At 47.5% G+C, this 26,141-nt stretch overlaps 1 protein-coding gene across 7 annotated transcripts in view; it reads left to right on the top strand.

Annotated features, from left to right (window-relative positions):
* Window positions 1-26,141, top strand: part of CUX1 (cut like homeobox 1) — a 347,907-nt gene that overhangs the window by 65,475 nt on the left and 256,291 nt on the right. For all 7 annotated transcript variants that reach the window (XM_065924891.1, XM_065924889.1, XM_065924892.1 and 4 more), the window contains exon 2: window positions 9,451-9,561. In XM_065924891.1, the coding sequence (XP_065780963.1) occupies window positions 9,451-9,561 (111 nt within the window). The remainder of the gene's footprint in view (window positions 1-9,450; window positions 9,562-26,141) is intronic.

Genomic DNA, 26,141 nt, shown 5'->3' with positions numbered 1-26,141 from the left:
TTTGATTAATAACGTAAAGCAGAACCCTGTTAGTTAGGGTTAAAGGGCGTCCTTTCCTGTCCCCGCACCTGTCCTGGGCCATGTGTGCCCACAGCGACCTGGGCCTCTGATCGTGTGTTTCTCATTATGCATCACTGAGACACCGTCTCTCACGTCTCACTGTTCAAACAGGAGTCTGGCAAGTGCTACATGTAGTGCAATGCCTGTCAGATACATCTGGCATTCTTGTCTTTGCATAGTGGGTTTCCAACAGGGTGAAAAACAATTAAAAAAAAAAAAAAAACAAGTCTTGGTTCTCAATTGAAATTTCTCTGTCCCGAGGAATTCACAGAAAGGCTTGTGTGAAAGCTTTGTACTTGTACTTTTGTTAGGCCGATTGATTTATTTTTATTCAGTTTTATTTTCTGAATAGGTGACGCATTCATATGGTCTGCAAGCAAAATTCTCTTTAAAAATAGGAGAAATCTGCCCCCCACCTCTGTCCCTGCCCACCTTTAGGTGGAAAGGCCACGGGCAGGAAGTGTATGTTGGAGTAAATTATTTCACTTGAGTTTCTTAGATTGGGGGTTGATATCAACTCATCTCCCAGAATCAAGAAATACTTAGTACATACTAGATGTGTACTTGATGTATGATACCTTTTTTTTTTTTTTTTTTTTAAGAGTTATGTATGTAATCTTTATTTGAGGCAGGGTCTAATACTATCTCAGGGTTCCCTGGTGGCTCAGAGGATAAAGCGTCTGCCTGCAATTTGGGAGACCTGGGTTTGATCCCTGGGTTGGAAAGATCCCCTGAAGAAGGAAATGGCAACCCACTCCAGTGTTCTTGCCTAGAGAATCCCATGGACAGAGGAGCCTGGCAGGCTACAGTCCACGGGGTCGCAAAGAGCGACTGAGCGACTTCATTTTTCAATAGTATCTTGCAGAGCTACTAACGCTTTCACTTTTTACTTTCGCAAGTAGTATCACTCTTACCAGACATTTCATCTTACTTAATCCTTGCAGCAGCTCTGCATGCATCAGTGTTCTAATCCAAGTAAGAGATCTGGCTTGGTCCAGAGGCAAAAGGTGGTGGGAGTCTGTATGCAAACGAATCTCTGCACCGCCCTGCAGGTACCCCCTCCCCAATTCCTGGTTCCCAGAGGTTCCCTCTCCTTTGTCTAGGTACTGGGAAACCTACTGTGCTATGAGACCCAGCCAAGAGTTTGCATTCTCTTCATCTGGACTCTAAACTGTTAAGATGGGAGATGAGCTGACAGGTTTCTGCAAGGGTTGAAACAATGTTTCTTTTTTTATTGGAGTATAATTGCTTTACAGTGTTGTGTTAGTTTCTTCTGTAGAACAAAGTGAATCAACTATGTGTCTGCATATATCCTCTCCCTCTGGAGCCTCCCCCCCACCCCCACCCCACCCGTCTAGGTCATCAACAGAAGGCTCCCGATCGGTCTAGCAGCTTCCCACTAGCTGTCTATTTTACATGTGGTAGTGTTCCTGTGTCAGTGCTGCTCTCCCAGTTCATCTCACCCTGTCCTCCCCCTGGTCTCCATGTCTGTTCTCCACCTTGGGGTCTCTATTCCTGCCCTGAACATCGGTACATTTGTGTCATTTTTCTAGAGTCAGTCATACAGAGAGGGAGTCAGTCAGAAAATGAAACAATGTTTCTGATGAAGCACCCAGACAGCTTGCAACTTCAGCTGTAGGCAATCTCTGGCATGTTCCCACACTTGGTTGGGGACCCACAGGGTGCCCACAGGGTGTGGTTGACCCAGAGAGCTCACCTCCCATCCGTCTGCCCAGCCCAGCATGGCCAGCTTGTACTACCCACCTGCCATGTGCTGGGCTCTGTGCTGGGTGCTCCCCCCTCCCAGTGCCTCCTGCTGGATGGGACCTCCTTCATGGGGAGCAGACACAGGCCCTGCCAATGGGCCAGCCTCCGCAGCGAGCCCCCCACGTCTGCTCTGCTGCCCCCTGTGTCCCTAAAGCACTGTTGGCACAGACTTAACTGTCCCTGTTTTCCTGTTTCCTCTTCTCATAGTGGAGCAATGATGACAGTGGCTTCCTTGACTGCCCAGAGAGTTCACTTCAGCAGAGATGAGCCCCTCCTTAGTCAGGTGATCCTAATTGTTAAGAAAAACGGTACCACTCTAGGGAGCTACAGTCCTTTGAAGCTGAGCGAGAGGAGGGGATGGGTCCTCCAGGTGCCCCTGCCCTCCCTCCTTACCCGTTCTCACCTTGGAGAAGGTGCCTGTCAGCGTGTCCCCTTCCTCCTCAGCCCCCACAGCCTTCTGAACTGTTCTCTGCCTTTCTAGGGTCAGGACCTGGGCCAGGCTTTTTCTGGCAACCTCTCTCCCACTGGAAGCCTTGCCATCTGCAGTTCTTAAATTTGCCCCCCTTTGTTGGTCCCTCTGTCCGGAGTGCATCCTTGCCCACCCCAGAATTCTCTCAAAGGTGCTATTATTTTCATGAAGCTGTTTCTGATTTTCTCCGAAGTAGAAGTAAGCTCTCTTCCTTTTGAATCCTTTTGTACTTACTCTGAACTTCTGTTAGAGCATTTAGTTTCTTTTTCTTTTTCTTTTTTTTTTAAACTTACCCTTTCATTTGGCAAATTCTGACTATAGTAGTCCCTCAGTGTCAGCTCAGGTCCCTTATATAAAATGGTTTAGTATTTGCATATAACCTAAGGACATACTCCCTTATACTTTAACCTTCTCTAAATTACTTACGCTATGTAATATGATGTAAATAGTATGTAAATAGTTGTAAATACAATGCAAATAGTGTGTAAGTAGCTGCGGGCTTGTGGTGAATTCTAGTTTTGCTTTTTGGAACTTTTTTGGAATTCCCCCTGCCCCCCCCAACTATTTTTGATTGCTTCTGAATTGAATCCTTGGGCGCAGAGTCCACAGTTCTGGAGGGCAGACCCCAGCACCAGGAGAAGCGAGCTCAGTCCTTCCCAGAGCTCATAGCCTGTGGAGCACGCAGTGTTAAGCTAGCACCCAGGGAAACAAAGAATTACAAACCAGGGTCGTTGCCAGGAGGCACCAGTCAGGGGGCTCCATGCACACCTTCACACCTTCCAGAGGGATGAAGAGCATGAGGGGCAGGGAAGTGGCATTTGAGCTCCGACAGGTTCCTGGGAGCGCAAAGGGAGAGGGAACAACCTGTGCTGAGGGCCTGAGGGAAGGAGGGGCCCCGCCCTGTCGGCTGCAGGAGGAAGGCCAGCGTGCAGGACGGGGCCCTGGTGGTCTCATCCAGGCCCCCTGGGAAGCCCCTGAAGGCTTACACAGGGGATGACGCGTCCCCTTTTCTGCAGGGTGGGTGTGTGGGTGTGGGTGTCCTGATCACCTTACAGCTGTGTGCTGATTAACACCCGTGAAGGGACCAGGCACCTTGGTCTCCCATTAAAGACCCTCCTCGCAGCTCCCTGTTTACACACTGGTTCCCCTGCTGTCCTTCCTCTGGTGGCTCTGCTCCTCTCCCCTGTCGCCGTTTCCTGCACCGCCTGCCTTCTGTTGAGACCCTCCTGGGCCGTGTACAGGTCCATCTTAATTCTGCAGAGAGCCCAGAGTCACTGTTCTTTCCCAGTGGGGCTTCCTGGGCAGGGGTGCTCACTGCCCGTCCTCGGTCTCAAGCACATGACACAGTCCTCCAGCCAGAATTCAGATCTTTGTATCACCCAAAGGTGAATCCAAGAGGGTGAGTGGGAAAGTGACAGGTAAGAGTTAGGTGTCAGAAGAAACACTTGGGAAATACGGGTCAGACTTGGTTCTCTAGCTAGGGTTATGAAATAAGTGGAAAACATGAACGTTTCCCTAGGGAGTTCTGCAAGTTTCTCCTTGAAACAGAGACCGTCCTCCGTCCACATACCCGTGAACAGAACAAAAAGCATTTCTTGCAGGACCATGTGGAGGGCTCTGCCAGGAATGAGGCATTCATAGGCCCTTATCAGTCCTTCAAAGCTCATGTCTCATAGGGGGGAAAAAACGAGATTTTAGAAGATAGATGTTTACTTTTTAGGAGCAATCATTAACATTTACATGTTCAAAATGCTCCAAGTACAAAAGGGTAGTGGGTGAAAGGACCTCTCCAACCCACTGAGGCCCCCACCCATTCACTTTCCTCTCCAGGATAAGGAATAGCACGGGGATCTCGTATATAAGCACACTGTGTGTGTGTTCCCACTCACAGTGGATCACGTCCTGGTCACTGTCTGTGACTTCTGATTGAGCACAGTGTGTCCACTCTGGCACCAGCCCCCTCTCAGCAGCCCTCTCACCACTTGCGTGCCCAAGTCAACCTCTCCAGGGGGACCTGACCCGGGTCCTGCTTCTTCTGAGCCCCCGTTCATGGTCTCTGTCAGCACTAGTCACAACCATGGGTTGTGCTGGAGACTTAGTGAGCCCAGAGGAGGAGGAGGTAATGGGAACTCAGGCCGTCCCATCCGCAAACCTTAGCTGAAACGGGTGTCTTTCATGAAAACCTAGAGCCCTTTCTTGCTGGCAGTGTGTCTTGCCTTATCTAATGTCTCTGCCTGTTTTTGTTCTACGAGCGTGGTCCCATCTGACTTGTTGCTCTTCCAGGCCAGCCTTGTCTCCTCCCCTGGACTGTGGGTACCCTGGAGCCCCCAGCCTAGTTGGGGATGGTGGTGGCACAGTGCATAATGGCCTGAAGTCAAGTACGTGGTTCTGAGAGAACCAAGAACTCCCCTTGATGGAGTACTCACCATGCCTCAAGGTGGAGGTGCATTCCCTTAGTGATCTCTGGGGAGGGCACATCATTTGACAAAACCACACAGGTTACAGCAGGGGTGGAGCCTAGAAGCAAAGCCAGGGTTCTCTGAAGAGTCTTCAGGTGTCCCCTGTAGGAGGCCAAGGAGTGGGTGATGGAAGGAGGCAGGTTGTGGGCTTGGGGCCTTCCCCCTTAGAGCCAAAATGGCTTCCACTTGTCCTGTGATTCCATTGCAAGAAACGAAACAGAAAATGCTTGGAGGACTACTTGGTGCAGAAACCATGGCTGGCCCTCTCCTTTTGCACAAGTGCTCTCATTTTCTCTAGTAAAGCCACTGTAAATTCTTACATAGGATTTGCTGTTGATTAGTTGACAGATAAGCCCTAAAGAAGCATCAGATGAACCAACTCTTTGGGTCAAAGTTAGCAATAGTGAAAAGACAATACTTTACTCTGATGCACTTAACTGGCATGTTTTCCCCACCAACCCTGGGGGAAAAGGGGGCCTGTGTGCCTCTATTCAGAGCACTGGCAGGCCTGGCCTGGGGGCTTCAGGGAGAGAGAAACTCACAAAAGTGGCGGCAGCATTGCAGGTACCCCCCAGTTTAAAACAGACAAACAACTGACACATTCACTTTGAAGGAGAGCAGTTCCAAACTGAAATTACTGACATTAAAATACGTGTTTTCTTGGAGAGAAACTTCCATGCAGAACTGCCCCGACCAGGGATTGAATGAACCTGCACCCCCTGCAGTGTAAGGGCACTGGACCACCAGGGTAGGTCCATCAGTTTCTTTTAAATTACATGGTCACTTCTTATTTGTGTGTGTGTTTAATAAGTCTTTAATGCTTGGCTAAGAGGCTAGAGTTCAGGCAGAGAGAAACTTCCAGCGTTGGAAGCTCTGCCCTTTGAGGATCTGTTAGAAATGGAGGAAAAAAACATCCCAGTAGTCAGAGTCTGTGAGGAAAACAGGATTGCAGCCTCCACAGCTCTTGGGCCAGGTCCCCAGTTTCCTGGGTGAGGTGTCCAAAGCCAGGGGTCTTTCCCTGGACCTTGATGCCTCCTGACATTGGCCATCCCATGACGACTTTGAAAGGAAACTCCAGAGTTTCTGCATCCAGGTGCCATCCTTGCAAGATGCTTTATCGGTACCGTCAAGCTCTTTCGGCCGAGTTGGAAATACCACTGATTAGAGCCCGTGGGTTTGCTGCCAACTTCCATCACCTGGGACTTGGGTCTGCAGTTGTTTCTGCAGAACAGTTCTGAGTAGTTCAGTGGGGATGCCCTCCCCTGCCCTCCCGTGGGAAAGTTGGGACTTGACTGAGAGTGGTGTTTTAGGCAACCAGCCACCTCCTCCTCGTTCACAAGCCCCGAGACTGGCCCATGTGCAGCACGTTGTGTAAGAAACAGCTGTTGTTTTGACAAAGGACGCACTTGCCTCACTTTTTGAATCACCAGTGTGAGTCAGGGGGTCATCTATTCCAGGACTCTGTCCCTGGGCAGGTGGACGCAGAGACCATGCACACTCATGTATGGGACACAGCATGTAAAATATGTGCCTGTGATTACATGTGTGCATTTTTTTCACATTAGCAGTTTTGAAAACTATATACACACACATATGTGTATATATATATATATATAATTAATATGTATTGCAGTTTTTCCAATCAGGTAATTTATGCATGTGGCAAAATAGCCGAAAGATACATGAAGAGCAGGTTGCCTTCTTCCCTTGGCCTCTCAGAGCCAAGCACAGTTTCAGGTTTATCTTTCTAGAGACAATTGAAGCGTATGTGACCATGTGTGTAGATACTCTTTTAAACAATGTGGCACTGTTTTGCACTTTGGTTTTTTTTTTTTTTGGCTTCAATTTATTTTTTGGGGGGTGGTGGGCTGCATCAGGTCTTAGTTGTGTCATGTGGAATCTTTTGTTGTGACGCACAGACCCTCTAGTTGTGGCACACACACTCTCTAGCTGTGGCATACCAGAGCATGCAGGCTCAATAGTTGTTCTGCAGCACACGGGATCTTAGTCCCCTGATTAGGGACTGAACCCTCATCCCCTGCATTGCAAGGTGAATTCTTAACCACTGGACCACCAGGGAAGTTCCTGCTTCAGTATGTCTCAAATAACATTCCACCTTATATAGTACATATAGGAATTTTTTTCTTTTTTTTTTTTGGTTCTTTGTGAATTTTGAATGCCTTTCAGACGTGGAGACTCTCTGTGCTCCTTGTGACATGTGACCAGCGACTCAGGGGCTGAGGGCTCTGTATTTCAGGCCTCCACCCCCACCCTCCCCGAAACATTAAATTCCCTTGATAATGCAACCTTGTATGTGTAGATAATAAAACAGTATTTGGCTTAGATTGACTGGCCGTCTCCTGCTTTTGCATTGTCCCCAGAGCCTTCTTACAAAGCTTTGATGTCATCCGGGGGACTCAGGGATCGAGAGCCTTGAACCTGAGCTGCCAGGCCCCGCAGCAGTGGAGGCTCGGGCCCTCCTCCTTGTGCCAGTCTGTTTCTGTGGTGGCAGGTGGCCACCCTGGGTGCAATTTGGAGAGCCTGGTTGGTTTTTCACATGGGCCTGCTTGTGTCTGCACATGTGGGGAAGGGGTGTGGGCCCCCCTCCCCCAAGCATGGCCACCTACCAGCAGCAGCCCACCTCAGGTTCCCTGGCCTTGCCATCCCACGATAGGAGTGTGTTAATCTGCCTTCTGTCGAGTGACTGTTGCCAGGCTCAGCCTTCCTGAGGGCCACATCGGGGACCAAGGGGCCCAGAGGGGCCCCCAGACCATGTGTTCTTCTACTGTGGGCAAGGGAAGACACACAGTAGAAGACAGGAAGACAGGGTCAGGTCTGGGATCTCATAGTCACCCACGAGCCCCCGGCATTCAGCTCCTGGCAGCAGAAATCACCAGACATCCTCCGCCTAGATGACAGCCCCCTCTCAGGAAGCAGGGTCTCCACTGAAGGCGCTTTGTTTTTCTCTTAAGTTTTCTGCATCTGTGTGTGATTGGAACCAAACATCAACTTTACTTTTTTTGTCATATTTCAATATTGGCCTTTCTTTTCCTCCCCCTTTCTTGAAATCTCCTTTTATAACTTCTGCTGCTGCTGCTTAAATATAGATGTCTTAGTCCTCCTCCTTACCAGATTGTTTATATTTTTGAGAAGCCTTCTGCTTATCTGCGACTGCTCTCTCCTCTGTCTCCATCCCCACGCTGGCACATTGGTTTTGGTTGCTCTTTTCTTCCCCTGCCTTCACTTGACTGGGATGTGTTTCAAATGTGGTCTATCAAAATGTGCAGTGTTTCCCTCTTTTCTGCAGTAGCTTTGACATCTGTTCTTGAAATCGAGCCCACGTTATTCTTTTGGACTTGCTTGCCCAAGATCTGCCGCGATGCCAGAAGCAGGGAAGGAAGGCGGGAGAGAGAGAGTGGTGTGGTGGTACCTCCCCCATCTCCTCGTACTGCACCCCCACTTTAAAAACTGCCTGCCATTTCCAAGTTGACAGCACCCTAGATGTTTGTTCCAGCACTCTGCCACCCCGTCTGGCAGCGGCCCACCCCACAGCGGAACGAATGAAGTGCTCAGCAGCAGGGGCTCACAGACGCCTTCGGTTACTTCCGCCAAAAAGGAAGCCGGGTGGGTGGCGGGCGGGGGAGGAAGGCTCTTGGCTTCCTGGGTGTCTGTGGATGGCTCTTCAGCTTGGTTTTTCCTCGCCATCCGTAGTCCTGCTGGGCCTCGGGGCGATGGGCCGGGCCATGGAGAAGCCACTTGGAGCCACTGCTTGATCCTAAGCAGGATGTGTGTCTTTAGCAGCCGAAGCCACCCAGCGCGAAAACGCGCCTCTCAGTGGCTTCGGGAACGTGTCCTCTCACTCCTGCTGTCTGCCCGGGACACCACCCTGGGCCCATCTGCTGCAGGCTTGTTTGACACACAGCCTCTTGGCAACTCGTCCCGGAGCTCCTGAGGCCAGGACACAGGCTCTCTGATGCTCTGAGTGTCGGTTTGTAGTGTGTGACAGAAGTCTTCTCATGGGGGACCCACTCCTGGTGGTTCTCAAGAGTCCCAGGGGCCAGTTAAAGAGTTGGAGGGTAACACTGTTTCCAGCTGCTTCACTTCCCAAGTCTACACAATGCTAGAAGTTGTTATTCTTGGGGCTCTTCTCTTAAGGTCCCTCTTGAGAATGACTAACAGGTCCTAAAACATGCCTATAGTTAACCCACTAAGTATTTGTTAAACAAAAGCAAATCAGATGTGACTGCAGAAGACTCCAGGCCCAGACTGTTGAAGGAGAGTCAGAAAGATGCCCCGAGTCGAGCAGCAGGACTGGGACCCGGGGATGTGGCAAGAAGAGGTGCTTGTTAAGAGCAGGAGCGAGCAACTCTGGGGAGGGATGGCATTTGGGCACTGGCCTGACTGGTTTTAGCAAAGCAGCATGCATCTGCATGTTGTGTTGTAGAAGCCACCATTTGTGAGGTGTGTGTATGTACACAGCATGTCAAGTTGAGTGGGTTTGGGGCATGGATGGGGTGGTGGGACCGGATGGGAACCCAGGCCTCTTTCCGCCAGTCCCCAGTCGCTCCTGAGCCACAAGGCAGTGATCCCTGGCACCACAGGCTCTTCCCCGGTGTCCTGGTCATGTGCCAATACGCTCTCCTCTATTCAGAGTGCAATTACAATCTGGTCTTCCCTTTTTGTTTCTCTTGACAGAGGGAACTCGATGCCACCGCAACAGTATTGGCAAACCGGCAAGATGAAAGCGAGCAGTCAAGAAAGCGGCTCATCGAGCAGAGCCGTGAGTTCAAGAAGAACACTCCAGAGGTGAGCGGCGTCTCTGTGCTGGGCTCGGGCTCTCTGAAAGAGGGTAGGGTCTTCCCGTCCTAGGGCGCGTTCAGAAGACCAGCTATCTGCTGCTTCCTTTCGGCCGTCCTCAGCCCTAGTGGTGAGCCCCTTGTGTGGGCTGGGGACTGGATTAAACCCTAGCTGACTCTTGATGCAGATGCTGAACCAGCTGGGTGGCCAGGTCAGGCCCCCAGCCCCTTTGTGCGCACATCTGCAGGCAGGGCCCTGGAGGGGCGCCTGAAGGCTTCATGCGTCTAAGGATGCAGTGTACCGATGATGCTTCTTGCAAAACATTCAGTATGGTCGGGTCTTTCAGGACCCTCTGTGTTTCCTGAAATAGGCTTTAAAGGGCACTGGAAATGTGCTTTTCTCGTGCTCTTTTTTTTGGGAAGTATGCATTCAGAGGACAGTGTTTAGAGTGGCTTGGGCAGCCTCTTCCTGCCCTGTTTTCTTGGTCCCTCGTTCCCTGAGTCTTTAACGAAGGATTCAGAAGATGAAAAAAAAAAAAAATAAAGGAGAGTTTTACAGACAGTCAAGCAGACCTGGGGATTGCTTTCTGGGAGCTTCTGCCAAGTGAATCCGCAGTGGTTCTTGTGCCGGGGGCTTGCACCCAGCCTCCTGCACCCCCCATGATAGGTGCTCAGAGCTCCAGCCCTGGTTCCCGTCCCGCCCCCGCCCCCGCCCCCCGCCGCACGTTCTTCCAGAGAGGACAAAGGAACAGGCCTGGAGGAAAAGGTGATTTCTGGGAAGGATAGTCTAACTTTCATAATGGTCCCAAAAAATGATGTGTGACTTGAACTTTTTTTTTTTAAAGTGGACTGATTTTAAGTGTTTCAAAGGAGCTTGCTATTTAAGGGAGTGTTACCATGAATCATATGGGGAAACAAATAATTAACCCTCAATTTTCAGAATAAATATTTCAGGAGGAAAATGTCTTGGTAGTCCAGTGGAAAGAAACAAGGGAGGAATGGCAGGACCACCTGAGGATTTTACGTTTTAGACCCACTGCTTGTTCTGTCTACCCTCCCCCTGCCCTGAGATGTGTGTCTTCAGTGTTTGTTGTCTTGGACCAGACACATGGGTCAATAATTCAGGCCTGGGAGGTTGCCGCCCTCTCTGCTGCTGGGGAGTGTCGTGTGGCAATAGGGAGAAGGGACTGGTGGTCTCCACGTCTCACCTCTTTGTGACAGTAAAGGCAAGAGGGGAGAAAGCCATTGAGCAACCGGCCACCTTCCTCCTCTCAGACTGTTCAGAGCAGGCCTTCCTGAAAGGTCTCACTGTGGGGTTCCTCATGCTCTGGTCTTTGACTTTGTTTCCCTAGACCCACTCCGGGCAGGTGTGTCTCTCCAGCCACACTCGGCATTGATCAAACAACTAGCTGTCCCCACTGTCCTGTGTTCTCACTGCCCTTCCCTTGGTGACCATATATCCAGGGTGGTCTTCGGAAACCTGAAAGAGAAGGGCAAGGTCATGTTTCCGAGGCCTCAGTTACCAGTAGGTAGATATAATCCATCCTACGATGAAGTGCCTCAAAGAGAACTAGATTCCTGGGTGTTCCTCTCAAGTCCCAGGGTCCCTCCAGCTGAAAGTGGTGCCCACTGAGGAAGGGTGTGTCCCCTTCCAGCCACCTCGGGCCCAGCACTTGCTTAATAAATGTTGACTAGACTGAATGGGTCCCATCCCTCCACTGGCATATAAACAGGCCTCATCCTGCAGGGACCGGCCGCTGGCTCCCTTGGCTTGGATTAAATTCCACACCAGTAACTGGCCTCAAACTTTGCGTTTTATCTCCTAATCCCTCCTGGTAAATAGGAGAGGCTTGGGGTGGAGCAGCCTGGTGGGGAAAAGCTGTCTGGGGCATTGCCTTCCAGTGCATGTTTTGTTTGTTTGTATATTCTTGATCTTTTTCTTAAATTTGTTTTTATTTTTATTGGGCTGTAGGATATAAGTTGGGAAACATCTCTGCAAGTTATGTCAGGGCATGGTTTTAGACAGTGTCTTCCGCGGAGAGGGGGACGCAGAACACCTCCTGGAAAGGGGACACTGCCATCCTGCATGTCCCCGGCTCTGCCAGGTGATCCGGCTGGTGCTCACTGGGGCTTCTCCTGTTATGATAAGGAGACCTCGCTGTAGCACAGATTACCAAGACATGTGGAAGACAGCTGTGCAGAATCTTCTGTAGATTTGGAAACCTCTTAAGGCTGCAGTGCAGGGTGGGGGTGGGTAACTTCGGCGAGGAGTACACAGAGAGGGATTCTTGCGGGTTCTATGGTGTGAGGGGTACGTAGGCACGTGGAGGGCTCTGATGAGCGCGGGGCCTAGGACCCAGATCAGACAGTGGGTTGTCACCTTGTCTGGGGCTTCAGTGTAGAGGAGCCTGACTTGTCTCTGACATCAGTTATTTCTTCTGATTATTCAACAATGGAGGGCAGATTAACACTTACTGTAGAGGGAACACTTCTAGAACTCAGATGTGTGAAGATGAAGGTTGCTTAGAACTTTATTCTCAGGGGTTAAAAAAAAATGTTGGCTTGTTGGTAGAGAGGGCATCTGTGGGTTTGGACACAGACCAGTATCCTCATGCCTCACACAGTCAGCCGAGGGGGGACTGGCTAGCGGGGCAGAGCCAGGGCCAGTGATCTTGCCGGCCTTTCGCCAAGTGGATTGATTCTTGGTGAAAACCTTGATGTTCCTCTTTGTTCCGCGAAAGCAGAAACGGTCCTCCCAGGGTCCTTTGAATGTCTGGTGGGTCTAACAGGCAGACGCAAGCTCCAGTGGGGAGTCAAGTGAATGAGGTTATCCCCTGGCAGGGAGTTTGTGTTTTCCTGAACTGGTGTTGCCCACGGGCAACTGGGAAAGCTCAGGACCCAGGGTGGGTTTGGGGTGGAGGTGGGGGGCCCGTGGGACAAGCCAGGAGCATGAAGGCGCCGCAGAGGCCAGAGCCCTGAAGATTTTTTTGTTGAGCATGAAGTTCTTTCAGTTTCAGTTTTATGTCATTAGATGAATACATTGCTAGTCAATTAATATCATTGCTTCTGTCTTTTTAAACTCAAAATTGTAGTTAATCTGAAGGAGATAACATTACTCTGCATATTAAGTTTCATGCCTTTCTTTGACTCAAAAAAAAGAGCCCCGTTCGAAGAAAACCGTTGTTTTAAATTTGAATTTTGTGACTAAACATCTATTCCCTGTTGAGTTAATGATTGATAACTGAATGTCCAAGACTGAGGGTATTTCTCGGTTGGATCACTTTCTATATTTATCAGTACAGGTGACTTACTGGCTGGTGTCATTGGGCAAATGACTTAACCTCCCCAAATCTCAGTTGCATCATCTATAAAAGGTGTAATGGCAGGGGCCAGATCATGGGTGTGTGTGTGTGTGTGTGTGTGTGTGTGTGTGTGTGTGTGTGTGTGTGTGTAGTACATAGTATGTGTGTGGTATATATTGTGTGTGTGTGTGTGTTGCATGTAGTGTGTGTGTGCAGAGCTTCACATAGGCCCAGCACCAACAGTTTGGTTCGTGTTTATTGTGAGCATTAATTTGGAGCACACATTACCAAACACATGAGATGCAGTTGATTTCTGCTCCTCGAAGTCAGCTCCAAGAACTTAAAAAAGAATCCACAAAACAAATAAAGGTAGTTTTCATCCAAAATGTCCCAAAAGTTGGTTTGTAATAACAGTTAATCACTTTATAAATACTTTCCAGCACCTTCCATTTGCCAGATGGTTTGGCTCTGGGGATAAGATCCTCTCCCTGTTCTTAGAAATTTCCTTATATTCTCACCAAGGAGGTACACCATCCTAATAAGGCACCTTAAGTGTAGCATGGTGTCTGGAATCTTCTAAATGCAGACTTTCCCCCAGAAACACTGAGATCAGTGGGGGTTAATTCTGAGCCGCCTGTGTCACAGTGATTCTTACTGTAGGTGAACAAGGTTGCTTTTTGAGGCTTGGTTCTCAACCTTTGAAGCAATGGTGAATGTTAAGGGCCACTGCCCCCCCCCCCACCCCCCCGCCCCGAGAAATGCACACGTTTGCACAGTTTCTCCTGAACCCCCTGAAACTCACTGGGGAGCCCCAGGCTTAGAGCTTGGCTGCAAGGCAGGTGCTGGTTGTCTCAGTGGTCTCAGCCACTGTGCTGGGAGCTCTGTATGTGTCCCCTTTTCATGTTCCTCCTAATTGTGCCCAAGCTGGGGGCAGGAGGATGAAAGACAGGGGTGGGGGCTGCATGAGAGATGAATGCTGAGGCTTCGGCTGCTGGGCAGAGGCCACTGTGCTCTGGCCTCTGGGCTGGGTGCTAGAGAACAAGAAGTGGGTGGAGGAACTGGGCCACCCCCACTGATGAGGGTCCCCGCAGTCTGGCAGCCGGGCCAGGAGCCTCTGTGCTGGTGACATGTTCTTCTTGCCTGAGACTGGTGAAGAGCGTGGCTGGGCTGGAGATGGCTTTCTCGGAGTTCTTGGAGCTTCATGCTGTTAGAACTGTGGGTTCAGTGCAGGCCAAACCCCGTGCCCTTTGCTTTTCTGTTGCTTCCATCCGAGCTGAGGTGCAGGCCAGGATTACCTCTGTTGTCTCTGAGCTGATAAACCTAATGGCAGGTTAGATGACCAGGGATGTGGAAGGCCCTGACCAGAACCCACCTGGAACACCAGGCTGACTTCTTATTCCTGGAAACTGAGTTTCTTCCCGTGGTAGTTGGGGACCAAGATGGGGCAACATTGCTGGGGTTTCATGATTCTACCTAGGAATTGCTTTTTTCCCGTTTTCCCGTTTGGTTAAATTTTAAGTTTGCTCCTGGGACCAACATTTGTCTTGACAAGGATCTTACCGCTGCTGCTCGGCCAAGCAGGGACTTGAACGCAGGCCACCGGCTCCCCGAGTCAGTGCTTTTAACCTCCGCAGCAGGCTGCCTCACTGACGGGCAGAGCATCCAGAGCGGTGCTAGCCCACAGAGCCCAGTCACAGGACGTTTCCAGGGGGTGCCATCCTAGCTCACTGGCTGCAGCTGTTTGAATGTGGTGCTCGACTATCAGAAGAAGGGTCTCCAGTGGAAGACTTGGTTCCAGGCAGAGGACAGAGATGGGTTTTGTTTTGTTGCCTTCTTCTCAACAATAGAGGACTGTCTTCTATGGGGAGGAAGAAAGGAAAGCCTCAGACTCGAGATGCCACAATTTTATCATAAAACCATCTTTGGGCCTCGTTCTGTCCTGGCAGAGTGTCCAGCTCCTACCCCAGACCTGTCAGACTTTGGTATTAATCTGTGTTTTCTATATCTCTTCTGTGAGGTTTAAAACTGACCTGCAATTCAGGAGCTCTCCTCGTTTCCTGCCCTGATGTATTTTGCCAGAACATTTCTTGCTGTCTTGAGCCTTAATCCTCATGACACCTGGTCCACCAGGCTGACATCTCTCCTGCCCAAGTGCACCTGGCCCCTTTCTCTCGTCATCATATCTGTCACTCCTGTCGTCAGGGACAGAGCTCATCCCCCACCCTGACCAGGGCATACCTTCCCGGGATCATCACCAACACTGACCACCCTGGATCCCTTGCCATCCCCACCAGGGAAGGTGACCCTGGGCCTGACGCCAGCCACAGCCCCACAGCCCCACAGCCCTGCCTCCCAGGTCGGTAGGCCCGGCTTCACGAAGGGAATGTTCTCTTTCCTGCTGACATAACTGCCTGTTCACGAGTGTTCATTTCCTGAGTGCCAGAATCTTAAGTTGTCCTCTTTGTCTCCGGCCAGAGTGTTCTCCTGATTTTTTTTTTTTTTTTTAATTCTTGGGAAACCGTTATAGAAATATCAGGACCCGTCTTGAGATATGACTCCGCAAGAAATCTCGCCCGATGGCTGAAATGATCTAGGTTTGTGGATTTCTCCCCAGCTCTGACAAGTGGGGGCAGGGCAAGGGCACCTACTTTCGGAAAGTCCTCGGTCACCTTTCCATCGATCGGACTCCTTCTCAGTGAGATGTGAAGTTGTGCGCCCCCACCTGCGGAGGTGAGGGGGACAAGGAACAGGAAGTCACTGCAACCTTGTGACTCCTTTCGAGCTCCCTGTGAGAGGAGTCAGCAGGCTGGAGGAGGGAGGGGGCAGTAATATATAGTTGTGGCCCGGGCCCAAATGCATTTAGTCACTGCCTCTACAGCCTTTATATAGACACTGCAGGGAGTGACTCAGCCTGGAAAAAGAGAGTCACTTAAAAATAAAGTTGCGACTCAAATGGACACATCCTGCACAGGCTGCCCGAGACAACGTGGCTCAGGCTCAGTGAGAAACCCGGGGGGCACCTTTGTCCGACGTGTCCCTGCAAGGGTCCCAAGGTGAGGATGGCCATTACAGCTGCGTCGTGGAGTTGGCGTGAGGATTAAATGAGTTCGCGTAAGACTCCTGATTTTTAAACTCTGAGGGTTCAGACATTTTTCGCTGAAGTGGACACGCTTGCATGCTGAGCAGTGACTGAATTCTTAGCTCTCCTCTTGCATTTGGCAAATGGACTGACCGTGGAGGCCTGTATTGCTTTCGTTGTTTGCGTCCATCCTCATGAGGATTAAAAGCCAGCACACGTGGGGAACTGGAGACGTTTTCCTCATGTCTCATTGCACATGGGCATGGGTTCATTGAAGACCCCCTGCACTGATCTGACCGATTGTGGCTTTAAAGAGGAGGACCAACCAGACACGCACCGGGGACACGGGCCTCTCAAGGAGGGCAGTGATGGGAAGGAGGTCTGTAAGCCTGAAAACCAGGGAGGTGCAGATGGACACCCCCGGTGTCCCGCAGACTGCTCACACTGGGGGTCTAGGAATCTAGATGCACCCCTCTGCTGAGCCTGCCACTGTGGTACATTTGCTTGCTCCCACTTCCGAAGGGGACGGGCCTGCAGGTCAGAGCTGTACTTCCATCCCTTGTGTATATTTAGCTGTGCACCTTGAATACTGTGGATGCTGAATGATCTTATTTATAGCATTCATTTAGGAATCTTTTCTTTACAAAACAGAAATAAAATATAAAAAACATCAGCTACAGAGCACTACAAGATTCGTTTCTCAAACAGGCAGATAAAATTTCATTTAACACTTCAATTTTATTGTGTGTGTGTGTGTGTGCAGAATTTTTTTTTTTTTTAATTTCAAGAAATGCCTTTTCTTTGGCAAATTCTCAAAATGTTAAACATAGAATTACCCTATGACCCAGCATTTCCACTCCTAGATATACACCCAAAAGAGCTAAAAACACGTCCTCACAAAAACTTTGTGTCCACTCAAAAAAATGTTGATAGCAGCATTATTCAAAATAGTCAAAAAGTAGAAGCAACTCACATGTCCATCAAGAACTGAATCAATAAATGAAGTGTGATACACCCATACAATGGACTATCATCCAGCAGAGGAATAAGATGTTATCACATTCATGAACTTGGAAACATTTTGCTCAGTAAAAGAAGCCAGACACAAAATGATGGCATGTATGTGAAATGTCCATAATAGGCAAATCCATAGACTCAGACAGTAGATGAGGGTGGTCAGGAGGATGGGGAGTGACTGCTGGAGCTTATGGGGGTTTTTGGTGGGATGATGAAAGGGTTCAGGAATTAGGTAGTAGTGATGGTTGCACAAGTTTGTGAGTGTGCCAGACACCACTGAACTGTACACTTTAAAAGGGTAATCCTTGTGGTATGTGAATTATATCTCAATTACGATTTTCTTAATGACTTTCTTTGTGGGGTGTGGGAAATCCCTGCACAGGTGGTCTGTTCGCTTGTTTGCTCTCATCCTCTGAAGCAATTCCCCCACATCAAAGGATCCTGTGGATTTCGTTTTGGCAGCAGCCAACCTGGTTTGGAAAAGGCCACTCTGATATTTGGCCCAATTATAAAGCCCAAATAATCAACTTGGATGCTTAACTATTCTAGAATCATCCACTGTTAAGTTATAAGAAGACTTTAACTAGAAAAAGTTTAAACATTAAAAGTGAACTTGTAACTGTTACCAATTAAATTCTTGAGGCCCATTTATCAGCCTGAGATGTTATTTTCTAGTTTCTTTGGGTCTCGTTATTCCCCCTCATTCCAGAGAGACCCTGCAGCATCCTCCCAAGACACGGGGGAGGCCTACTCTAGAGCAGAGGGCTCAGTTCAGGCTCGGACAGCTGGAGCGAGTTTAGTTCTTGCTCCAACGTTCAGTAGCATTGAGATAGAAGCTTATCCTTAGTTCCTCCATATGCAATAATATATCCTGCCTACTTCAAGAGGTCATATTAAGGAACATGTAGGATTCCTGGAAAGTAAATGGCCAGTCCTGTGCCAGACTGGAGTGGCTCGTCAGTAAACAGTGACTGGGGTATTCAGGCCGAGTGACCTTGACCAAGATCACCAAAATGTTCAGGGACCCAGATCCCATACTTATAAAGGGAACTGACAGTATTCCAGCTGCTGGGCAGGTGGAAATGAATTCAGTTGTAAGGGACATATAGTAAGTGCTCAGTACACACTTTTCCTCCTGTTTCCTCCCTTCTTTCCTTCCTCCTACAAGCAGTTCTGAGCCCTTTCCTGGAGCCAGGGGCCATCCGAGGTTCTGAGATACACCAAGAAAAGGTTCCAGCTTGTGTGGGGCGCAGGCAGGCAGTGACCACGTAAACAAATGACACACAGGATAATTTCAGGACATCATGACAGTGAGTGTGGAGGAATGAAAGATCTTCAGGGAATAGGGCAGTTTCATGAATTGAAAAAATGAAAAATGACCCTTTGCACCTCTCCCTGTTACCCTTGCTGACTTTGGGCAGGCTGTTTAGCTGTGGGGGAGGGGTCCCTGTAATTTATTTATTTCAGCCTGATGCCCTCTGTTTGCTCGTTATCACTCAGTGACTTTGAGACATCAGATTCAGTCCCTCTGCTTCCTAAGACCAGGGAGCTTTTCCATCCGGACGTCAGAAAGTTGGGTTGGTAAACATTTGAGTTGGAGGGAAGCCTTGTTCTGTTTGACTGCCTTTGGCCCAGAACAATGAATTCTTAGGTTATCAAAGAAGAGTTAATCGCTTGGCCTATGTTGGTGAGGCAGTGTGCGAGCAGAACTGCTCGTGGAGCCCTGACCTGGGGGCCATGTGGTGGCGTCTGCAGAGCCCCCCGGCCACGCTTGCCTCCTCGGAGCGGCCTGACCCGACTCCCTTGCTGCAGCGTTGCAGGGCTGGCGTTCCCTTTCTTTCCTGAGCCTGTGCGCCGCTTCCTTCATCCGTCTAGCAGTTTTCAAAGGGCTGTTTTAAGCCCAACAGACAGATTCTCTGAGAGTTTAATAACCATCAGAAGGAAAAGGCTGTAATTAGATGCATGTGGCATGGAAGTTTAGTCGAGACCACGCTGAATTGTATAACCTCCGAGCCTCCATTTTCTCATCCAAAAAATGGGAGTGATGACAAGTCTTTCAGAATTATTACGAGTCAGACAAAACGCTGTAAATGGTCCAGAAGAACCTTGGCAAATAGTGAGAGCTCAATAAATGGCCTGTTGAGTGTAGGTTATAAAAATCTAATCTTTTGAAAGAAGAAATTGTGTTCACAAGTGTATTTTAAAGCTATAAACAAACTGTAATTTTTTTTTTTTTTTTTTGGCTGCACCTTGTGGCATGCGGGATCGCAGTTCCTCGACCAGGGGTCAAACCCAAGCCCCCTGCAGTGGAAGCACAGAGTCTTCACCACTGAACAGCCAGGGAATTTCTCCCCTTCCCCCAACCTCCCAAGACTCTTAAAACGTTAAGTAGACCTACAGGCCTATAAGTTATAGACCTAGTTTCTAGCAAACTTGAATAGATTCACTAAAATTAAAATACGTGCCTTCCCTGTATGTCTAGATGGTCATTTTATCTCCCTTTGCATTTGCCTGTTCATGGAGTGGAAATATTTGCCCTGGACTCTGTCTCTGGAAATTCTGCTTTGGGAGCAGCCCACAGCTTGTCTTTCTGGTCAGCAACCTCTACCGAAGTACGTGTTAGGTAGAGAATGACATTCTCCACCTAGGTATAGATAGCCTGGGTATAGAAAGGAGCTCACAGCCTCTTCTCAATAAACATCCTTGTCCTGTGCAGTTTGTTAGGAATGATGTCTAAATGGGAAAGCCTGAAAAATTTGGTTGAAATTGTGATGAGCTGTTATTTATCAATGTTTATTGAGTACTTACTAACAGTGAAGCATTATGCTAAGTGCATCACAGTCACTCAAGAAGGCGGGTGTCTTTAGTGCCACTTTTCAGAGTATCAGCCACCTGCCTCCCAGGCAGACAGATTCCCGGGAACCACGTCATAACCACTGTGTCAAACCGTCTCCTTTTAGCTTCCAGAAGTCGATTTTTAGTTAGTTAATTGTAAGCTGTTTCTCTTCCATTAGTTAAAACAATAACTAACGTATATCTAGAGAGAAAGAGTATTACTCTGAAGTGACATACTCACGTAAAGGTCATTGTGTGTGCTGGGAGTGAGTTTTGTGTGGTTAATACCCAGGGAAGAGCAGTTAGGCTGAAATCTGGCTTTTACTTGAAAATGCTTATGGGCATTATAATCTGAAGCACAGGAAAATTTCCCCTCTGTTTTCAGATTCTTGTCAGTCAAGAAAGAGACAATCAGATGACAAATCCCCCAGACCCTGAGATCTGTTGTCTTAGGTTTTTCTTGCTTTGTCCAGGGGGTGATGGCCTTCAAGCAACAAGGATTAAACCTGGGTTTCCTGCATTGCAGGCAGATTCTTTACCATTTGAGCCACCAGGGAAACCCAATGCATAGGAATGGTCAGGGTTAATCATTGAGCACTGATTTGTTTTTTGGCCGTACCACTCAGCATTCCAGATCCCAGTTCCTCAAGCAGGGGTCAAACCTGAGCCCCCTACAGTGGAAGCACAGAGTCTCAACCACCAGGAAAGTCCTGAATGTTGATTATTGACTGCTGTCAGCTCTTGGTTTTAACCTGAAAATGTGAATTGCAGAAAAAGTAATTTATAAGGAGCATTACATGAGCCTACCACGCAGAGTGTAATCATTTTGTGTGTAGTCCAGTGTTTTAACAGGAAGATAATATGGTATCATTAATACAGTTAAGGAATGCTGTATTTGGAATCAGGACACTTAGATCCTGACTGTGGTTCCACCACTGACTGGGTTTGAAGACTGAACAGGCTGGTTCCCAGCTGGGTTGCCTCTGTTGCTCGATGGCCATGCAGCGGGGCCAAGACCCAAGGTCCCTGGAGCTGGGCCGGCTCTTTCCCGCGCCGGCTCACTCCTCTTCATCCTCAGTGGACCCAAGACTTCTGGGCTGTCCCTTCTTCTCAGTGGATCACCTGCCTTACCTCTTGGGGATTTTCTATTCAGAGTTAATTCTTCATAGCAGCGAATCAACAAGGTGACCTCATTTTATGTGGAATGGTATGTACCGGGGCCACTCTGTTTTGAGGGCTCTGGTCACTTTAGGGACACAGCAGGAAGAGCTCATAATAATGCCTAATGCTTACTGAGCACTTACTGTGTACCAAGCACTGTTCTAAAGACATTTAACAGTGAAAGTGAAAGTTGCTCAGTTGTGTCCAACTCTTTGTGACCCCATGGACTATAGAGTCCATGGAATTCTCCAGGCCAGAACACTGGAGTGGATAGCCTTTCCCTTCATCAGGGGATCTTCCCAACCCAGGGAGTGAACCCAGGTTCTCTCACATCGCAGGTAGATTCTTTACCAGCTGAGCCAACAGTGAAGCCCAAGAATACTGGAGTGGGTAGCGTATTCCTTCTCCAGCAGATCTTCCCAACCCAGGAATCGAACTGGGGTCTCCTGCATTGCAGGTGGATTCTTTACCAACTGAGCTCTCAGGGAAGCCCAGTACTCACAGGATTGCTGTGAAAATAGGTATAGTGTTTCTCTCCACTTCAAAGAGAGGGCAACTGAGCCACTTAGAGGAGGAGGAGGTCCTGTAGGGCGTCACAGCTCAAAAGCAGAGAAGCTGGCTAGAGGTTGGGAATGCAGGCCTGCTGGTGGCAGGTTTGAGCAGCCCCTTGGGGTGGGATGGGCCCCCCAGCCGCCTCCCCCACCCCACACAGTCCCGTGCCTCCCTAACAGCCAGACTCCCCAGCGCAGTTCAGGGGAGTAGCGACTGGACTGCTTCACCTGTGGGTAATTCACATCCTGGGCCACTTCAGCTGCAGGACCCGCCCTTGGTGTTTCCTACTTCACATTTGAAGTCACTGTTTTAGTTCTCAAGTCCAGTTGGGGCCCCAATTTAAGCCCACATTTATTCATTCATTCACTGACTCTCCTTCTGCTGCCAAGAGCATCTATAGTCAAGTACCCTGAGATTGGACAGTTAGTGCCAGCTGGGCTCTTCCTGGGGAACCCGCAGCCTTGGGGAAGGGGGACGACCTCAGCTCCTCACACCTCCCAGTCCACCTTCAACACTGTGCCACAAGAAGGGTGCATTTGTAAGGTACTGGGTCCATTTTAACCCTGCAAACGTTTTGAATCAAACAGAACTTGGCACACGAATCTTCTTCCAAGAAGTTCTTGTGTGAGGGAATAGCCCTCGGGCAGAAAGATTCAGGAAGTATGACTGCCTTGGCCTCCTCTGGGCCCCACTCAGAGGCCTCACACAGGATTGTACCTGCGTGACATAGTCCTTATATAATCAAAGCCGTGTAACCAGGCTTATTTTTTCTTAATAGGAAGTATTTCTGGCATACCCCAAAGCATAAAAACAGAACACATAGTCCTATGCCCTTTGTGATGACTGGCAAGATGTTAATGTTTTGTCCATTTGCTTCTGATTCCTTTTTTTTTTTTAAGGGAAATAAGCTGTTACATATGCAACCAAAATCCCACCTCCGTGCCTTCCCTCTCCTTTCCTCCTGAGATGTAAAGCTCATCCTGAAGCTGATGCTTCACCACCATACGCCTTTCACACTCACAGCAATGTTTATGCGTGCATGAATAACCATAAACAACAGATATTGTTTTATATCTACATCTATTTTACTATTTATGCACATGGAAGGCAAGTGGTATCTTGCAATGTCTGTATATATCCTCTGACACCTGGCCTCTTTAAACATTTATTCCACTGTGTGCATGAATCACAGAAGATGGGTCCATTGCCCTCCTGAGATGACACATGGATTCTTCATTGTTGTTGACACTCATTATTATACCTGTCCTGGGGAGGGGGTTCAGGAGTTCCCCAGGATGGACCCCCAAAAGCATGGTCTCTGATCACAGCTTGGCCAGGTGGGTGGGTGTAGCCTCAGTGGCTACATGCTATCACCCTGCAAAGCCCCCATTAGCTGTTCTGGCCATGCCCTCAGTGGATTTTGCTGTATTTCCTTATTTCTAATGAGGGAGAACATCCTCTTGTACGATGACTGACTTATACAGTTTCCTCTTTTGCATCTCAACTGCTTGTATCTTTTACCCATTTTCCCACTAGGCTGTTGGCTGTTTTCTTACCAACTTGTAGGAAATTTTTATATCCAAAATCTGGATCTTCGTTGCTTGCATACATGGCTGCTCTCACCTCCCAGGCCATGGCCTATCTTTTCACTATGTTTATGTTGTCCTTGGTCACCTGGAAGATTTTAATTTTAACGCAGGTGACATCTCCTCCCCACCATCCCCCCCACCTAGTCTTTGATGTAAAGTTTGGTTATTTGAATCTTATTTCAGAAACTCTCCCTTTACTGATGTCATAAAAATAGTCTCTTGTGTTTTCCTTCAATAGATCTTTGGTTTTGTGTTTTACATCAGGCCTGTATGTAGAGCATCGTGTGGACGGTGACTCGATGAGCCTCTGATTTTATCTTGGTCCATTGAGGGCCCCTCAACCCAGAACCATTTACCATGGAGTCCACCTCTCCCCAGGATTAACTTTCCCACCTCTGCCAGGTACCACACCTGCCTCCAGGCCCCAAAGCTGCCCAATCCCACACTGTCTGGATGAGTATTACTGTATTACTATCATAATTATTTCCACACTGTTACTAAGTCTTGATATCTAGCAAAGGAACATCCTCTTGGTTCTTCAAAACCATCTGGACTGTGCTTCTGTATGACTTTTATTTGGTGTCATTTGAAAAATTCTATTGGGATTTTTATTGCAAAAGCAATGAATTTGTAGATTAATCTGGAGAGACTTTATAAGGTGTTTCAAGTTTGGATGGAATGACTCTGGATCTTATTCCTAGGTGGGTTTCATTCCATGCTTGACTCCAGGGATCCATGAAAACCACACTCTTATTAACTTACTCCGGTTCCTAGTGTGGATACAAAATAGTCAACATTGAAGGATTGATCATTGTAGTCTGGAGCCAGGCATAAAAATAAACCCCACTCTGTTATCATAGGTGTCTGTGATTAAGATCAGGGGAAAGGTCGGCTGTGGGTCCCCTCACATTGACAGTTTCCTTCAGAAGATTAAGTGGTTCTTCATTTTTGGCCCAGGTCATCAGTAGCTTAAAGCCATTACTGTCTATTGGCTGTTTGGTTTGTCTGAAATATGGGGCTGGTCTCAGCCTATTTCCCTGGGGTCAAGTGTGTTCACATAATCAAAGTGCCAGGAACCCCATATTGTATGCGTGTGTGTGTGTGTGTGTGTGTGTGTGTGTGTGCACGCGCACGTGCGTGCATGCGTGTGTGTGTGTACACAAAGCAGCCTTCTCTGGGGAGGAATGCACAGCACCAGGCTACAGAGATGTCCTTTTGTGCCTCTGCATTTTAAAATGTGCATTCTTTATTAGTAGAGTGTTTTCAGGCTTATTTTTGAGACAGGCTCGTCTAGCCACAGTCACATGCACTTTGGAAAATGACCATTTGTGTAGCTGTCAGCCATGGGCAAACTAAAGAAAAATGAAGATGCCTTTTCTGTTGATGTGTGTTCAGGGATTTTCATCAGACCAATGCAGTTCCCATGACCTGTTCAGGCAAGGGCGATAGCTTCTGTTTCCTTTCATTAAAAGTTGACGATGAGGGTATTTTTACTTATTTTATTTACATATAAGCAACCCATGGAAAATATCCCATGTATATTCAAATGGATACTTTGCCATAGTAAAGGAAAGGAAAAAAAGGACTAGTTTTGACAGTGATTGGAGACCAAAAAAAGAAAAAAAAAAAATGACCTGTGAATAGGGATGAAAAAATTAAAGTGAAAAAATATGGGAAGAATAGGTTGGGCTAATAAAATAAAGGGTAAAACTTGGGGTTTAACTCTTTTTGCTGATGTTAAGGAAATGTTTAGCTTTCTTTCTCACTTTTTCTTTTTTTCCAAACCCATTTGCACTTGAAACTAGATAAAATGTTTGACTATATTAATTTTCCTGATTATAAGTGTGGGAAAGGAGTTCCATGGTAACCCTTCTTAAGTAAATGAACTGATACGTTAGAACCAGAAGAGTTGAGAGTAATTTTTATTTTAAAATTCTTTTTGCATTAACACATCTGCAGTGTTGAGGAATATATGGAAAATTGAAATAGTGCTTCTATCCTGCCGTGTCTCCAGCATGTCAATAAATCACCTTTTTTTTCCTTTTAAAATGTCTGGCCTTGTAATTTATGTTTGCATAACCCATTACTAAATTCATAGTAGGTGTTTTAGTTGGCAGGCATTATTCCAGGAATTCTGAGGATCTTAAAAAAAAAATACAGAGTCTTTGTTAGTATTTATATTTAAGTGGACACTTTCCTTTAAAAAAAATGAATTAGATTTTAAAAAAAGAATTTGGAGCTGACTATTTACCTTATTCCTAAGCCAACAGTATTAAAGCCCTTATTTCCACATTATCAATTGTCATGAATTTCTTAATAGACTTTGCTGTTATTCTTTCTCTTTAAAATTAAAATTGGCAGAAGAAAATGATATTAAGCTCATACTAATTTCTAGATAATTTTCCATAGGTTTCATATTGCACAGAAAATAAAAATTCATTTCCCTGATTTTTAAATTTCTTGAATGCCACTGACCGTCTTAGGTATAAAGTAAAGATGAATATATTCATTCATTTACACTGGTGCTTGAACAGAAATAGCAACGTTCAGGGTTAGTTCGCATACTTGTGGCTTATGTTTGAGACTTTCTAATTTTTAAGCAGACATTTAAAAATAATCATTATGTCTTCTAGTCCTAAGTTAGGAGAACTTTTAGAGCTTTACTTTGAAATGATGAAAAAATGTTATTTCTGTTCTGTATTGTAAAATTTTTTTAATTGATTTTTTTTAATGGTAGTTAGAAAGTCGGAAAGGCCACTTACAGTTTTCAGAAGAAGTTTGTTTTGTTTGAACATGCTTCCCTTCTCTTTTCCCAACCCCCACTGACTGGTTAGTAACATTTTCAATATAAAATATGTATTTCAGCCCATTTGAAATCTCTGTGGCCAATCAGAAGATAAATTGTTTCTCCCCTGGGAGCCTTAATATATTTATCAGGAGGTCTACAGCCTCTTCAGTGTCTTTGTGAAAGAGAATACAAGGTTATTAGTGGTATGTTTAAAAATTCAGAGTTTAACCTGCTCAGACTCTGTTCTAAAAGTCCACTCGTGCTATA

The sequence above is a fragment of the Muntiacus reevesi genome, chromosome 2 (genome assembly GCF_963930625.1).
Source record: "Muntiacus reevesi chromosome 2, mMunRee1.1, whole genome shotgun sequence".
Classification (NCBI taxonomy): Eukaryota; Metazoa; Chordata; class Mammalia; order Artiodactyla; family Cervidae; genus Muntiacus; species Muntiacus reevesi.
This window is presented reverse-complemented; position numbering and strand designations above follow the sequence as displayed.